Source organism: Tenrec ecaudatus, chromosome 8 (genome assembly GCF_050624435.1).
Source record: "Tenrec ecaudatus isolate mTenEca1 chromosome 8, mTenEca1.hap1, whole genome shotgun sequence".
NCBI classification, from domain to species: Eukaryota; Metazoa; Chordata; class Mammalia; order Afrosoricida; family Tenrecidae; genus Tenrec; species Tenrec ecaudatus.
In genome coordinates, this window is record NC_134537.1 from 81,757,306 (window position 1) to 81,775,611 (window position 18,306).

Here is an 18,306-nt window from a genome sequence, read left to right on the forward strand (position 1 = left end):
CACCACCTTCCCTTTCCCCTCCTGGTATCGCAACTCTCATTATTGGTCCTGAGGAGTTTATCTGTCCTGGATTCCCTGTGTTTCCAGCTCTTATCTACACCCATGTACATACTGTGGTCTAGTCAGATTTGTAAGGTAGAATTGGGATCATGATGTGGGGTAGGGTATGTGTGGGGAAGCATTAAAGAACTAGAGCAGTGGTTCTCAACCTTCCTAATGCTGTGCCCCTTTAATATAGTTCCTTGTGTTATGGTGACCCCCCAACCATAAAATTATTTTCATTACTACTTCATAACTGTAATATTGCTACTGTTATGAATCAGGCGACCTCTGTGAAAGGGTCTTTCCACCCCCAAAGGTGTTGCAACCCACAGGTTGAGAACCACTGAACTAGAAGAAAGTTGTATGTTTCATTGTTGCTACTCTGCATCCTGACTGGCTCATCTTTTCCTTGTGACCCTTCTGTAAGGGGATGTCCAATTGTCTACAGATGGGCTTTGGGTCTCCTATCCGCACTTCCCCTCATTCACATTGATAGGATTTTTTGTTCTGGGTCTTTGATGTCTGATACCTGATCGCGTTGACACCTCATGATCACACAGACTGGTGTGCTTCATCCATGTGGACTTTGTCGCTTTTCAGGTAGATGACTTATTTATCTTCAAGCCTTTAGGACTCCATGGTAGTATGGCAGGAGGAGTGTCAAGGGAGATGAACGAAAGAGCTAGGAGTCAAAGGGCATTTATAGAGGTCTAGGCAAAGACATGTACATGCAAATATATATAGGAGGATGGGGAAATATATCTATGTGTCTATATCTATAGGTTTAGTATTAAGGTGGCGGAAGGACCTTGGGCCTCTACTCAAGCACTCCCTCAATGCATGAATACTTTCTTTTATTAAATTGGCACTTATGATGCTCACCCTCCCGACACAACTGCTGAAGCCAAAGCGGGTGAACAAGTAAATGTGGTGAAGAAAGCTGATGGTGCTCGGCTATCAAAAGAGATAGTGTCTGGGGTCTTAAAGGCTTGAAGATAAACAAGCGGCCATCTAGCTCAGAAGCAATAAAGTCCACATGGATGAAGCACACCAGCCTGTGCCATCACGAGTTGCCAAAGGGACCAGGTATAAGGCATAGTCCAATATATATATACCATAGTGAATGAAGGGGGAAGTTCAGAGTGGAGACCCAAAGCCCATTTGTTGGCCACTGGAGATCCCCTCATAGAGGGGTTTAGGAGAGGAGATGGGTCAGTCAGGGTGCGATGTAGTACCGATGAAGAACACAGCTTTCCCCCAGATCCTGGATGCTTCCTCCCCCCAACTACCATGATCCGAATTCTACCTTGCGGGACTGGATGGGGCAGAGGTTGTGCACTGGTGCCTGTGGGAGCTGTAGGCATGGGGAGTTGGCGGTGGATGATACCTTCAGGACCAGGGGTGTGAGCGGCGATACTGGGAGGGTAGTGGGTGAGTGGGTTGGAAAGGGGGAACCGACTACAAGGATCCACATGTGACCTCCTCCCTGGGAGACGGACGGCAGAGAAGTGGGTGAAGGGAGACTCCGGATAGGGCAAGATATGACAAAATAACAATCTATAAATTATCAAAGGCTCATGAGGGAGAGGGGAGCAGGGAGGGAGGGGGAAAAAAGGAGGACCTTATGCAAAGGGCTTAAGTGGAGAGCAAATGCTTTGAAAATGATTAGGGCAAGGAATGTGAGGATGTGCTTTATACAATTGATGTATGTATATGTATGTATGGATTGTGATAAGAGTTGTATGAGCCCCTAATAAAATGTGAAGAAAAAAAAAAAGACTCCAGATGCTATATCTTTTGTTAGCTGGGCACCATCAGTTTTCTTCACCACATTTGCTTACACACCCATTTTTTCTGCAGCGATCATGCCATGAAGGTGAGCATCATGGAATGCTGGATTATTATAACAAAGTATTCTTGTGTTGAGGGAGTCCTTGAGTCGAGGCCCAATGTCCATCTGCTCCCTCAATACGTAACATATAAATATATGGACATAGACTGTAACTATTTAGAGGAGTAATAAGTCCCATCTTTCTCCTTTGGAAAGGCTTGTGATTTTATACAGTTCTATGGATTTTAACAAATGCATAATATCTTGTGTTCACCAGTACGCTACCATGCAGTATAGTTTCTTGCCTTAAATATCTTTCTGTGTTTTACATAATTCCTCCCCCTCATCCCTTCCCTACCATGAAACCATGACAACCACTGATACTACTATATAGTTTGTCCATTTAAAAATGTCATGTAGCTTAGTATATAACCTTTTCAGACTGGCTTTGACTCCATCGCAATGAGTTTGTCTTTACTTTAGCGATATGTGTTTAAGGCTCCTCCATGTTTTCTCATGGATTGATAACTTAAAAAATAAAATCTCTGAATAATATTTCATTTCATGGATTTCTCACAGTTTATCCACCTATTGAAGGATCTCTTGGTTGTTTCTTGTTTTTAGCAATCTTAAGTCTATTGAAATGAACTGCTCTATAGTCTGTTTATGTAAAACTTTCAGTGTTCTTGCCCTAGTTCAATCCATTCCCAGAACTCAAGTGTCTTAGACCACTTTTTGTTTCTTTTAGCACTGTCTACTCCATTACTTCATTAGCTTCCCAAATAAATGAGAGTTCCAGGAATATAATAGTTGTTTTTTGTGGCTTCTATGGAAGACTTTTCTAAGTACAGTCAAGCTTCCATTCTAATACTGAATATTAATAAAATACTATTTTCATTGTTTCCCCCCCTGTTCTTTAGGACTGCTGTGTGACTCTACTGCCTGTTTTCTTTATAACTTTTCTTTATCTGACTTCCAAATATTTACCTACAGTTCTTTGTGTTCCATTTAGGCATAGCTTTATGTATTTTTTTTTCATCTAAATTCTTTTTCTTTTACTAGACATGCATAAAACTGTGTTTGTGGTTTTCTCCAGTCACCTGGTCCATATTTTTTTTCAGATTTTCCCTAATTAAGCACATTAATGCTCAAAATTGTAATCATTGAATTTTATTATAATGATTAAAATTTGAATAACTACCTAGAGTAAGCAAAATTATTTTCATGTTTATTTTATCATTTTATTCTCATATCTAATTCCTTGAAATACATAGTATTTTCTCTAGCTTACACTTGATCTTAACCAAAAGGCTGAGAAATGATAGTATTTTCTGTTTTATAGAGAAAAAAAATTGAGGTCCTGAGAGACTAATAAATTTTACAAAGTGCTCCTGATTTTAAAATTTCTGGTATTCTACAATGATCCTTTATTTTAGTAGAATTATTTTACTCTCTTCTTTTTCTTCTTATTTACTGTGACATTTTACGTTTTATACCACTTATTTTGGAACAGTTGTGCAATAAATGTGTTGCTTCTGCATCAGTGACTTTTGATGACTTTTTACTCCCAGAGTCCTCTCCTTCCACTGTCTTTCTTTAATGCCCTATGTTTTACCCTGTGTCTTCTCCGTATGCCAGCAACTGTAGCTATCAAATTGTCTTTACTCTTTGTTTCTTTGAAGTTCTATTGAACTGGTCTGTTTAATGCTTCCTTATATTATCTGTATGGTATATATTTTTGGCTAATATAATAAAGTCAAGTTGCTCACTTATGCTTGTGAATTTCTCATTGGATTTATCTATTTTATGAGAATCATTTTAATTCATTGAAGTTCTTTGCAGTTTGTGTTTGTTTTCCTAATATTAACAAATTTAGTCTGTATACTTGAATATCCAAAGTCATCCCTAAAGAGAATGAGCAAGGCATGGAAGAATTGATCCAGGAAGTTTTTCTGTCACCAAACCTTTAAACAGAGCACAATATAATGGGAGATCAAACTGTACAGGGCAGCAAGTCATGGGCTGTGGTCCAAGGTGGATGTGTACTCACATAGACTCCTCACACTGACAATGTCTGAGTGCTATGTCATTGGGAAAATTGATGTTATCAGTGCAATTGCCTTATCCCCAGGGGGATGATTGACGGTGTTGTACTTTTTAATTTATATGGGTTTTTGTTTTCTTGCCTTTAGTTTGTTTGTCTCTGTTTGTTTGATTATTTGATGGTTGGCTTGCTGCTGGTGCTAATGTAGTGGGTCACATGGAAGTGGAAGTTTGTCCTAAGATGAACACCAAAGAAATCTCCAGTCATACGCATTCCACGGGCAAGCAGGTGGATTTTGGGCACCTGCTTAACTCTAGCCCTAATCCAAGAACATTAGTTCTGATAATGTGGCCTAGTTCGATTCTTGCCTTCATGAAATGGTCAGTGAAGAATAAGAGTGCTACAGCAAAGTATGGTGGAGAGAGCAGATGGTGCTTGGCTATCTAGCGGAATAGTGTCTGGGGTCTTAAAGGCTTGTATTCAAATAATTAGCCATCTAAGTGAACTAAGTCCACTTGGAAGAAGCACACCAGCTTGTGTGACCCAAAGGTGAGAAGTACATAATTCAAATATGGCGAAGGGCAAAGTATCAGAGCTTAAATTGTGAATACCCACTTTGTGGAAGGCTGGGAGGGAGTAGGAGCCCCAAGCCCATTTGCAGAGTATCTAGTCAGATGAAGCCACTGGCAGATACCCTCTCTAGCCAGAGGCAAAGGTCTGAAAAAACCTTACTAGCAAACATAGATCTTTGTAATCCTGGTAAGACTGGATAAAATTTGATGTGTGATCAGTAGACCTCCATCTACAACCTGAATTTGTTCTAGGGACAAAGATCTCTTGCTTGATCCTGGCTTTTAAAATATTTTTGGAGGTCTTTTCTGTTCATTGTGGTATTTTTATCTTTATATTACTATTGTGTTATCCTTATCACTTCATTTTTGTTTTGTTTTTTATTGTTTCTGTTGGGTGTAACAGTTTATGAAGCACAGAAGGAGTGGATGCATAGAGATTATAACTGATGCAAGGGTTTGTAAGGGATGTAGGGGGAAGGGGAGGGTATTTCAGGAGTAAAAGGTGAAGGCAGGAGGAGAAGGAGCATTAGAATGGAATGCAATTGCACAGCTCATTTTAAAGGTGATTTAGTCATGGAGGGGAAAAATGAAAATGTTCTGAAATTGTGATAAGGATTGTACAATTCTTGACATAATTGTATGATTGACAGTTGGATTATGTGCCAATAAAACTGAAAAAAGAGAAGAGAATGAGCAAGGTATAATAGTGTAGACATGTCAGCTATTGGAATTAAAAAAACTATGCTCTTAATAGCTTTATATTTTTATCTCTATAAACCCAAGTTGGGCCTCACAATAGGTTGGAGGAAAAGGAAAAACTTAAGTCTTCCTTTCATGCATATGTTGGATAGCTTAAAATGAGTTTGTAGTTCTCAACAGTCTAGGTGTGATGAATCAGTTAGAGTGCTTTTTTCTGTCTTAGGTAGATCAAACATCTTAGTGTGCTGGAGAGCTGACACAAGGCAGATTGTTACTTGCGTCCTTTTAGATTTAGCTAATTCTTAAAAAAAAATTTTAAGGATATCATACAGATATTTCATGAAGTAAATCTTTTGTCTGTAGGCAATGAAGTCTCCTGAACTAAAAGACCGGCTGGAAGAATCAGAGAAGCTGATACAGGAAATGACCGTGACCTGGGAGGAGAAATTAAGGAAAACAGAGGAGATCGCACAGGTTTGTGTTTCCTGATTTAGAAGCAGTTTGCACAATGGACTCAGATGACATTTCTGGTTCCTTTTTGAATTTGAGTTTTGCAGATGGTGAGTATTAATAGGGGTCTAGACCCAAGAGGAAGTACTTGGGTGGTGCAGACAGTTCAGTGGTCTGAGCCTACCCAAAAGTGCTTTGGAAGACAGGTCTGCTGATCTAGTTCCAAAAGGTTATGCCCTTGAAATGCACTGACACCTGGAGTTGGCTTGAGACAGGATTGACTTGATGGACACTGGCAAACAACATCAATAACAGATCCAAGAGAGTCACTGCTTAACATAATTATTTCGAAGGATAAGAAAGGCATTAATCTACTTTTGTAATGTTTCAATAATCGACCTATTGTGAAATACATCCCCTATGGTGGCCTACCAGACCCAGAATGATTGTGACCTCTGTCTGTTTTCATACACATAAATTAGTATTTTGTTTAATCCTCTGAAAAGCCTTATGAGATAGATAACAATTATCACCCAGTATAGCTTCTTCCTCTTCCTTTTCAAAGTTAAAAATTTCTATTGCTGTCAACTAGGGATATGTAGAACAGAGAGGCCGTGATGTATGCGGAGATTCTGGTACTATGTTGATTGTCTGAAGTTGATTCTGATGTAAGTTGAATGCCCTTTACAAAAAAAAAATTCACTATTATTGCCTTTTATTAATATACCTATTCATTATATCATTGAATGCTATAAGTGAACATTTGAGAATCATATCAACCAATTACATGCTATACCATTGTATAAGGGGCCTTCCAATTTCTCTGAAAAAAGGAATTAAAACACAATGGAATTTTTCCACTAACATTTTGAAGTCCTCTGTGTATAGTATGTATTACTAATGATAAGGCAAATGATAAATGATAACAAACAAAACCGAAAACAAAACAGAAGGTTGTGAGTGCAGTTTGACATAACAGGCACATCCTATAACTCAAGGATTGACTACACATCTTGTGTCACGCAGTAGGTTCTATCTTTAAATGTTCTTATTCGGAATTAAGCATAATTATTGTAAGGCAGTTCTCTTAGCATAACTGAACATTATATTTATAGAAGTACAAATTAGGATTTAATTTTATTTTTAAAACTCTTTTATTTATAGAGTTTTTCTAATATGAATAAAAGTTAGAAAGTAACGTAGTAAAACTCTATGTACATATCACCCAGTTTAATTCAATAGTAACATATGGCCAATCTCATTTTTTTCTGTATCCCTACCCTGGATTATTTTAAAGTAAATTCTGTACCAATTCCTTGTATTTTTTCATTTAGCATTATTCATGAGCATTTCCCCCATATCATATGTAAAGAAATGCTACTTCTTATGGGAATAATTCTTTTCATGATTTCCCAAAAATCTCCATGTAAAAGAACCTGTCTCTCTGAAGGAGCTATAGAAAGTCTAATAATTGCTTTCTTCATTGTATGAGCATGGTTTGGGGATCAAGAATAGAAATATCGTAGCATTGAGTGCTGAAAATTCTTAACATCTCTTTTTTAAACTGTTGAAAATTTCTGAAAAAATCCTGTAATTCATTTTGCTAGGAGACAGCCTTGACACATGATCTCAGGACCAAATACCCGTTTTATTTTGGGGGGAGATCGGGTATTTGTAAGTAACATGTATAGACCGAGTTGCAGTATCCGTAAGTTAGGGTAGCAACATTCTGAGGCGTTATTTTAGTTGTACCAGAAGCTACATGATTGGGCCACATTAATCTGTTGGCTTTCCTCAGAATCAAAGGTCCTTTGTGCCTGTGACTCATCACTACTTGCTGCTCATACATACTCAAAGACACCAGACATTGCCCTGATTCACACAACGTAGCCATAGGGCTTTGGATTATAGGGTTTACATATTTGTAACATTCCCATATTATATGGGTTAAGGGGAAGGTAAGCATAAAGGATCACAATGTTATGAAAATAGTCATTGAATGCATATGTAAGTTTTATTTTGGTAAATCCTTACTGCATAATTCTTTGGGTGTTCGCTGTGTACCATGCATTGTACTGTGTGCTAGGATTAGAACATAACATAGGTTCCATGTCCTCCGTGAACTTGAAGTCTGTGTGGGAGAAATGAGTAAGTATACTATTGTGATACAAAGTGTAGTAACATGTATGCTTCAGATAGAATAATATATGTACACTCTCAAGCTAAAGAAAGAATTCTTGACTATTTAAGGGACCTTACAGATCTTCTGTATGACTGCAGTACAGAATTTAAAAGTAAGGGTGACAAGACATGAAGATAGAGAGGAGAGCAACTGGGCCAGATTGCAGGACCTGCTGAATGTTGTTACTGGAGCTTGGCCTTTGTCCTGATCAAGGAGTCACTGAAAATACCTAGAAAGAGTGTCTTAAAAACTTTGCTCTTTAGATAGAGCAAAATTGAGTAACAGATATTTACATTTTCTTACATATACTGAATTAAATGAGAAAGATGAATTTAAGTGGTTTGATATTTTCAAGAATGAAATTTCAGAACTCAGTATACTTGGTTACCATTTGTAATGGTTTTTATTTTTAGAAATAAAACTACTTTAAAAATTTTTGTATTTCCGTGACTCAATAGCTGTGACATTAATACTTCCCTAATATATTTATAGGAGCGACAGAAACAGCTTGAGAGTCTAGGAATATCTCTTCAGTCTTCTGGAATCAAAGTTGGAGATGATAAATGTTTCCTTGTTAATCTGAATGCTGATCCTGCCCTTAATGAACTTCTGGTTTACTACTTAAAGGTGAAACAATATATTTTGCTAATAGTTTTCTGCTGTGAAATATAATACTTTGCACTACATATACTTTTGTGAGCACCATGTTTGCTAAAAAATAATTAGCCCATTATTTCGTTTGAATAAACTGATACATAGAAAATCTTGGGTTTCTGAGTTAGATTGTTTCTTTTATTTCCTTTTTAGTCTTTGAGAGATGTCTTTAAGCCTAATTATATAAAAGTTGATATTCTGATATTATTTCTAAAAAAGTTAATTAGCCATTAGAACCTTCTTTTGATGTGGCTTATATGAGAATGAAATTGATAATGTCAACGTTTAAAGGATAGCATATAAAAAATGATTTATATAAGCTTTATAGCTTACAGGAAATATCTGTGTATGTTTTTTACTCAATGTTGTTGTTTTTGAAAATGCACAGCAAACTACACACCAATTCAACAGGTTTAGATGCAGCTTAATGACAGTGATGAAGCTGTCTAGGAATTCTAACCTACCTTTTATGAATTATTTCTCCACCATTAACATGAACTTACTGTCCCATTAATTTACTTTTTTGAAGCACATCTTATGTAGAAGGGTTTGTTGATTACAAGAGGCAATGTTAAAAAAAAAGAAAGAAAAAGCTTCTTAGAATAATTTGATACAAAATTTATATTTCTAGTGAGTCTCAGAGAGGATAAAAAGGGTTAGCAACCTGTTACTTAAAATTTTTTTTTTTAAAGAATATAGGTGGGTCACTTAGAGCCTGGCAGTGTCAGAATACAGAACAGATAAAAGCAAAACTAAATTATGGACCATTTCAGGAAATAGAGACAGCTATAGAATGAACATGAAGTCTGAGTCCATACATAAAAATATGAGCACTACTCCAAAATTGCCTTTGAAATGCTCAGAGCATAAATTATGAGGATTAAACAAAGTTACATAGAATATAAATGGAGTTATATCGAAGCTATAAAAAGAAGTAGTATAAAAATATTTAGAAGTTTATATACCTCTTATTTTATTAACTTACATGTGCATTGTCCTTGTCTATTAAAACTGATGTATTATGCTATCACTGACTACATCAAAATAATGTTTGTAGCTTTCTGTGATAGAATATAAGTTGTACATATTCATGTTTTAGGAGAGGCCATGACTCAAATATTTTGCCCTTTTAATTTTTATAAAGTGTGATCTTTTTTTCTTCCTTATGTCATGGTAGTTCAAATCCAAATCCAAAACACACAAAACCAAAAAAAAAAAAAACACTGATGTATATCTGTTCCTTAACATAAAAACTAAACAAAGAAACTGTTTGAAGACTTTTGGAGAGTAGTCAAAGTATTTCTGGTCCTCTTATGTGGAGGTGTTTGGATTTTGTTTCAGACTGTGTGGTCAGCCCTATTTTGGCAGAGTTTGAGGCAGTCTTGATTTCTGGACTGCCCAAACTAGCCCCATGACAAGAGTATATTCATGACAAAGCACATTCAAATGGCTGATCTCAGTCCAAGAATACTTCTTGCTTCAGTAAAATGATACCATGATGTGGGATGGAGGAATTTGGAGGCAGAGCACTTTTTATTTCCTTGCTTCAAATTCTCAAGTCAATTTAGATGCTGGGCAGATGACTTAACATCTCCGGATGCCCTTAACCAGCCTATCTGTCAAATCAGAGCCCTAGATTAATGTATCTCTGAAGTTCTTCCTATCTCCAGAGGCCTCATGGCACTGTGGGCTAGGTATTTCACTGCTAACCATAAGGTTAGATGAGACTGTCTGTTCCTGTAAGGATTTACAGCCTCAGAAACTCTTTTTAGGATTACCCCGTCAAAGGTGGGAAACTTGTGAGACCCGCTATGTATCTGAATCGAAGCAATGGTGATGGGTTTGGTTTTTGGTTATTATCCTTCTAAAAAAATTCTTTCACTAACTTATTCTGTCTGGAACTGGTCATAGAAAAGTATGGTGGCCAAGCCATTGACAGAATATAATTCATAAAATAATTTTGCATCTTAATTGTATATAAAGATAATCCTTGCTTTGTATGGTTCGGATAGCCCCAAATTTCAGCTAGTAGGGTAACAACTTCGTTGATAGATCTTCAGTCTACAACTTGCTACATAGGTTACTCTCACTGACAAGGATTTGATTTTACTTATAGTGACCTTGTAGGACAGGGTCAAACTGCTCCTGGGTTTCTGAGACTGTAACTGTTTACGGGAGCAGAAAGCCTCATCTTCTTCCCTGAGAGTGACTGGTGGATTCAAACTGCTGACCAGTCCAATGTGTAACCCACTATACCACCAGGGATCCTATTAGATAGGTAACGGATGTGCTTTATAATCAAGTAGCCATTTACACCATTAAAAAACAAATTAAAAACTGTAGGGATTGGTCACTATGTATCTGTTATTCAGATTACTCATAGACAGATTACTGTAAGTCTGAGAGTGCCAGAACATTTGTAAAGTGGAACCCTGTCAGAAAAAGAAAACTCAAATATTTTCCACTAAAAAGAGTGATTAAAAGGTGGTAAGACTGTATCCTGTCCAAGGTGGAAAACATGTGAGACCCGGAAAAACATGGCAGTCCCATCAAGTACTGACATGGGACTCTCAGAGGTTGCACTGTGTGTTGTATTGTCTCCCAGTGATAAACCTACGTGACCCGGTAAAGGTAACAAAGAATGATTGAGTTAGCAAAAAGGAAAGTGCAATAAAGAAACAACAAGTGATGATTCTGGAAATAAGATTTGAATAGAGTATATTGTAGTATTAAATAGTACATGAAGTTGGGGCTAACTGATCATTCCTGAACTTCTTGATAGAAGCTAGAGGACCTTGGTGAAAGTGAACTTATCCAAATAACTGAGGAAAGTGGTTGCCATGAAAAGGAAGAAAATACTTAAAAGCATAAGACAACGGGAACAATCGTACATTAAAGATCTTCACAACATCAAAAGCAGAAAGGATAAAATAATAGAAACTTGGAAAGGAGCATGAGAGTTTGCAAAGGTGTGGAAAGAATATTCACTTCATATTGTAAGTTATTAGTGAAGAAGAGGGCAAACACCATTAATTGACACAAAAATAAGGCTTTAGTATAAATGTTTCTAGGATACTATTTTACTATTTTTCATTTCTGTATGCATTTATAATAGTATGAGAGTTCTTAATGTTTTGCTACATTTTTAGAGGGCCTAAAAAATCAGAATTCTTCCCATTGATTATTAAGATAGCATTACTTGCTTCGAGCCCATTTAGTCCTTGTACAGTTTCATACTCTCCAGCAAAGCAAGGACTCTTTAGTTCTAAGAATGTAGGGACATTTATTCTAGCAAGAGCTAACAGTGCCTTAAAAACATTGAGTTGATCACATGCTTTTATAAAAAAAAATTCTATAAAACAGATAAGGAAGAAATTGAGGTTTTAACCACTAAATTCTAACACCACCATACATGTTTTTTAGTCTATTCATATCTCTATATAAATAGATCTATCTACAGATATCTATCTACATATAGATACATGCAAGTATATATGTGCAAATATATACACATGTATATGAAGATTTACATTGATAGTTACTTTTCATTATAGAAATCAGATTATAGTGTGATTGTTTTGAATGGCTTACTTGGTTCATCCACCAAATCTCCTTCCCCCTCCACCCCTCACACATTTTTTTGGGAGAGCTATCTTGCTTATGCATTTCTGGATCTGTTCTTTGTATAATGTAGCTCCTCATAGCAATGTGATTCTGAAGGATTTGGGTATTTTATGCACTTATATAAGGAGCCCTGGTGGCACGATTACTGTTGGGTAAGTGTTGGGCTACTAGCCACATGGTCTGGGGTTCAAATCCACCAGCTGCTCCTTGGGAGATTTACAGCCTTGGAAACCCAGGGTCACTATAAGTCAAGATCAGCTTGATGGTCTGGGTATATACATATCCTTGCTAGATAAGGATTTGTGCCAGTGATTCAATTCAGCTGCAGCTTCTAATGAACAGCTATCTGGACCGTAACTCCAATTGAAAGAGCAGAAATTGCCTTTTGAGTCATTGCCAGTATTCACAGTTACTGATTGAGATGGACGTGAATGGCATGGGCAGCAGCCATTCAGGGTTTATGGAGTGTTGGGCTAGGCTTCAAGGAACCAAAGATGAGTAAGCCTGACTCGTGGCTCTGTAGAAGCTCTTTATTGACAGCAGTCCATGTGGTATTCGAGTTTCTTGAAAGGCCATAGCTAGCATACCTTTCTTTTTCCATCTTCAGCTCTAAAATACCGCCCCAGAGTTTCCGTTCCATTATTCTTCAGATATGCAAAGAGTAACAAATACTTTTCTTGTTTGAGCTGGTACTTGCTTCCCTTTTCCCTCAGAGATGAAATATCTGAGAATCCGAGAACGCAGAGGAATGGCAAAGGCTGCACTAATATGTGAAGGAAGAGCACCTGTGAATCATGTAACTAGTGAATCAGTCCTTGCTCCAACTCCCCCCTCAAAGGAGTTATTTGATCAGAGAGAAGAGAGAAGTGCTTAAAAGAACTACACAAACAATTGGCTTATAAAGGAGGCAAGGCACAATAAATCCAATAGGCACAGTAAGGCACAAGGGACAATAACTATTCATCTGCAGTTCAGTAAAATCTGAATTGATGAACAAAAGTGAAAAACCATTCCTTTGATCATTTCTGAGATTTTAATATAGTTTTTTTAATTTGGTAATTCCACCCCAAATGAATATATTTTAGGATCATTATCCCCTTCTATTAAATAGACTGGCTTGTTGTCTCTGATTAACTTTATCTTGTTTTGATTACCTTATTCCATTAATGGCATGCAGGTACTTATTAGATTATCTTCCACCAACCTGTGCCCTATTCCCTCTCCTGCCCCACTTTGGTATTTTTAGTGCAGTCTTAGATGCAATAGGAACAACTCACCAGAAGCTTATTGTCGAACTTTTTCAAACATCAGTTATGGAGGCCTCGAGAGAAAATCTTAATATTTGAGATTCAAGTGAAATTTTATCCAAATCAAGATAGATTACAACTTCAAATGTGGGGAATTTAAATGGTTATTTATAATATAATCTCAGTGGATTGGAATTGTCCATGTCTTAAGTCTCTTAGCATTGCCTGAGTACCCAGTCCATAATATGTACTCTCTGTAATATTTGCTGAATATATGACATTTTTTCTTTAGAACTTGTGGTAGATTTTTCCATCTGTGTTGATAAATTGTATCTGAGTCTATTGACACATTTAGCATCCACCATGTAGCATGGAGGACCTCTGGTGGCATAGGGTTATGCGTTTGGCTTCTAACCACAAGGTCCGCAGCTCAAAACCACCATCCGTTCTATGGGAAAAAGGGTGGGTTTCTAGTCTAATAAAGAGGTACAGTCTCAGAAACACACAAGGGCAGTTCTGCCCTGCCCTTTACTCTGAGTCCAACTTGACTTGATGGCAGTTAGTTAGCTATCATGTACTCTGCTAGTTGCTGTAGAAGATGCAAGAGTACTGCAGAGGTTGCTTTCAAAGGAAATACAAATGAAATAGTGAGTTGTGGTCCTGATCCTTAAAGGTAGGTGGGGTTCAGAGAAGGGAGAACTCACTATTGACTCATGATCCGAGAACTGTTTGTATAGAAGATGAAATTCACACAGAGGTGCTGAAAGATTCTCTGCATGAAGAGAAAGGGAATAAAAGTATTTCAAGCAATAATGGAGAAAGATGTGGAGATGGAGTTGTATCTGTTCTGGGAGTGTGATATTAAGAGTTTGTTAAATACTCAAACTCTAGACTAGACTAAGAATTTGGATTTTATTAAATGTACAAAGCGGAGCTCAGGAGTTTTCTCTCCCTCCGTCCTTCTAGGGTACAAGGATTCCAAGGATGCAGGTACAGGCACAGGTGCAGGTGCTGAAATTTCTCATGGGCGGAGGAAAGGAAATTACGAATGTTTTCTAATAAGTACCTTTGGAGTTTTTTTTCTTTCTTTTAAAATTCTATCTTGGACAAAAACCTCTTTATGGAACTTTCCTCCACTTTACTGTTGGTGCTATAAGACAGAGAGCAAAGCAAGCTCTTTTCTATACACTGCAACTTGATGGGATTAATCGGAAAACCTCAGCTAATGGAGAGGGACAGCTATTTGCCTGTATTATGAGAGGGCTTCAAAAAGTTTGTGGGAAAATAGAATTACAAGAGTGCAAATTTCCCACAAACTTTTGAAGCTCCCATGTAAGTATATCCTTTGAAGACCTAATAGGATACCATGGGACAGTTTGGAATCCCAGCTTTCTCCCTTGAAAACACCACTGCATTCAAACCAAGAGGAGGGAGAGAGAGAGAGAGTATGTTTAAAGGCAGAGGAGAAAACAATCCCAGAAAAGGGAAAACACTAGAGAGGAAAAGGCCTTTTTGGGAATTGAAATTCCAGGAAAGGTGGAAAAAATTAGAACCCATAATATAATTAAAAGGTCATCTGCAAAGAAGAGGAGAGAATCAACTTCCTTTCAGTGTGAAGAGAATGCTAAGGAAATGATTATTTACTTTTTTCTTATATTTATTTAATGTCTACAGTGCACTAGCCTGGTTTTACATATGTGGTATACAGTAGGAGCAAGACATACCAGTTCTCTGCTCTTGTGACATTTACCTTGTAGTTGTAGAGATGAACTTTAAACTCATAGACAGTGTTACCTAAAAATTCACATAGGAGAATTCAGGATGGCTATTTGAAATTGTGAGTTCAGTAAACACACCTCAGTGAATATGACATGAAAGTTGGGATGTACAAGGAGGTACCCCCCAAAATGGAATTTTTTTTCAAAGATATGTATTTAATTTTTTTACAAAACAACCTTATCACCTTCAAAGTCTTCTCCATTACTTAATATATTTGTCAAATCTGCGATTCCATTCTTGGAACCATTTTTCAAACTCCTGTGTTTGGATGGCTGACAGCACCTCCCTCGTTTTCCTCTTCACCTTCTCTATGTCATCAAATTGCTGTCCTTTCATGTCCCTCTTCATTCTCAGAAACAAAAAGAAGTTGCACAGAGCAAGGTCAGGTGAGTCAGGTGAATGGAGGCACTGTTTTTTGCCAAAAGCTGATGAATCAAGATGGCTGCATGAGCAGGTGCATTGTCATGGTGACAAAACCAGTCTCCCGTCTGCTGCAAATCAGTCATTTTTTTGTCACACACTGTTAAGCAATTTTTCAGAACTTCTAAATAGAAAGCTTGATTAATAGTCTGACCTCGTGAAACGAACTCCAAATGGATTATGAGTTGATATTTTTCTCTGTTCTGGAAGTTGAAAGTTTGTCATCAGTTGACATTTCACCCTTTTTTGAAATGAGAAAACCGCTCATACACTTTAGTTTTTCCCATATGGCTGCCCTTGTAAGCTGTGTTCTACATCACAATGGTTTCTGCGACATGTTTCCTGAGCAGGAAGCAAAACTTCACAACTGCTCAATGTTCTCTTAAATTGGCCATCCCAAAAGCATGAGGTTCGAGCAAGACTACTTTTACAAAAAAATTCACTGTGACCAGAGAGAATCTTCCCAGGCAACACCACTGGGTGCACTAACTCAGCCCAGATTGCTCAATGCTTGCCTAGTGGGAAAAATGTGTACTGTGAAAGCTCCATTCTGCCCAGAGCAATTCTGTTTTCTTGAGGGGGGATACCCCCCTCATATAAATGATGAGAAACTACCTACATCTATATCAAGATTAAGGGAAGAACACTTCAGACAGAGGAAACAGCCAGTAAAAGGCACTGGATGGAAATGTGCTCAGTATGCATAAAGAACGGATCAAATTCCCAGGTGACTGAAGCATGTGGTTCACTAGGGTGTAGAGAGCAGTAAGAGGTAAGGGGAGAGTGGTAGGCAGGAGTTAGACAGAAAGGGTGTGATAAACCTAGGTAAGAAGTTAGATTTTATTAGAAGTGCAAAGGAAGCCACTAGACCAGTGGTTTTCAACCTTCCTAATGCCGCTCACCTTTCATACAGTTCCTCATGTTGTGGTGACCCCCAGCCATAAAATTATTTTTGTTGCTACTTCATAACTATAACTTTGCTACTGTTATGAATTGGGTGACCCCTGTAAAGGGGTCACAACCCACAGGTTGAGAACTGCTTCACTAGAGGGATATAAATAGAGGTATCAGATAATCTGGTTTGTTTCCCTATCTAAAAAAAAGATCACAGACTACTGTGGTGGAAATAGATCTTGAGGAATTGGGAATGGATGGAAGTGGAGAGATAGCAGGAGATTCCTACATTCATTCAGGTGATGAGTTAATGGTAACTGAGACCAGGATATAGTAATGGGGTATGGGTGGAGGTGAGTTTATTCTAGATATGCTTTGGCGTCTTTTGGGATTTCCTGAATTTTAGTTAAGGAACTAGGTGCTGGTAGTGCCATGATTACCAGGGAGAGGGGTTAACTTTTATTAGGACTGGGTTAGATGGGAGGAGGAATTGTGCTTCATTCCTGTTCTGTTTGAAATATCGTAAGCAATTCAAAGAGTGCTGAGTGGGCTAAGTAGTCAAGATTTCATAGGTGGCTGAGACTAAGGTAGTGGTGGAGGATGAGAAAGTGGACCTGAAGTTGGTAATTCCTGGTAGGTGATAGAGTTTGAGTTTATACATGCCAGTTGCTATGGAGTCCACTCCGACTCCTGGGCACCCCATGTGTATCAGAGTAGATGTGCTCAATAGAGTCTTCTAATTACTGATTTTGGCAGGGAAGTAGTTTGCCTGGTCCTTCTTCTGGGGTACTTCTAGGTGGACTCAACTGCCAACCTTTCAGTTAGCAGCAGAGCATGGGAGCCATTTACACAACTTAGGGTTTGCAGTTTATGTGAACAGGGGGACTTTAAAACATTATGGGAAAATTCCAATATCTGTTCATCCTATTTCCCACATACATTTTGAAGTCCTCTCATAAATGGGGCTGGATGAGGTCATCTAGGTTAAGGATCAATGAACTAGGTCCCAAAGACTGACTCCTGTGTGACCCAGAAGTGAACCATTTTCACATGTTCCAGTGATTGAAAAAATGCCAAAAGCAGAATAATATTTTAGATATGGCATAATTGTAGGACATTCAAATTTCATTGTGCATAAAGTTTTAATGGGAAAAACCCACTCATTTATGAAATAGCTGTCTGCTTTCTTGCTACAGTGGCAGAGTTGAGTAGTTCCGTAGGACCTGCAAAGCCTGAAATATTTAACATCCACCTCCTGGTCTAGATAAGTAGAAAGAGGAGATGACCTACGAATGCATTTGACTGGCATATCAACTTTCAAAAAGTCAATTATGGGCAGGAATTTTTATTAGTGCATAGGAATGAACTCAATCACTGCCTCTAGTAATTTCTATTCATAACAGCTCTAGAGGACAGTGTAGAGCGCTGCTGTGGGTTCCAGGTGCTGAAAAGTTTTACAGGAACAGACAGCCTCATCTTTCTCCTGTAGAGCAATAAGTGGGGCCAAACTGCTGACCTTCAATTGCAGCCCAGTACGAATCCACTATGCTACCGGGGCTCCTCCTTAAAGTGAGGGTGGTGATTGGGATTTAGTGAGTTGAATAGCTAGGGGTCTTAAGAAAGAAGAACATACCAATAGATCCTGTGTGAGACATTTAAGGGAGATTATACAATTTATTAACTGATTTTAGACTTTTTAAAACTCTCATTCCTATAAATAGATTTTATCTTCGTAGTTTTTATTTGACCAAGACCATTTAAGTGATGAACAATTTTTAGTAACTAATTACACACTAATATTTCTGGTACATTATTGAAACAAGGTTCATGCTCTAAAAGTTTAAAAGACTTGGAATCACGATTAGCAT

General features: G+C 37.8%; 1 protein-coding gene across 1 annotated transcript in view; it reads left to right on the top strand.

The window, feature by feature from the left end:
- Window positions 1-18,306, top strand: part of KIF13B (kinesin family member 13B) — a 267,948-nt gene that overhangs the window by 124,003 nt on the left and 125,639 nt on the right. The window contains exons 12-13 of the mRNA XM_075556442.1: window positions 5,552-5,662; window positions 8,313-8,447. Of these exons, the coding sequence (XP_075412557.1) occupies window positions 5,552-5,662; window positions 8,313-8,447 (246 nt within the window). The remainder of the gene's footprint in view (window positions 1-5,551; window positions 5,663-8,312; window positions 8,448-18,306) is intronic.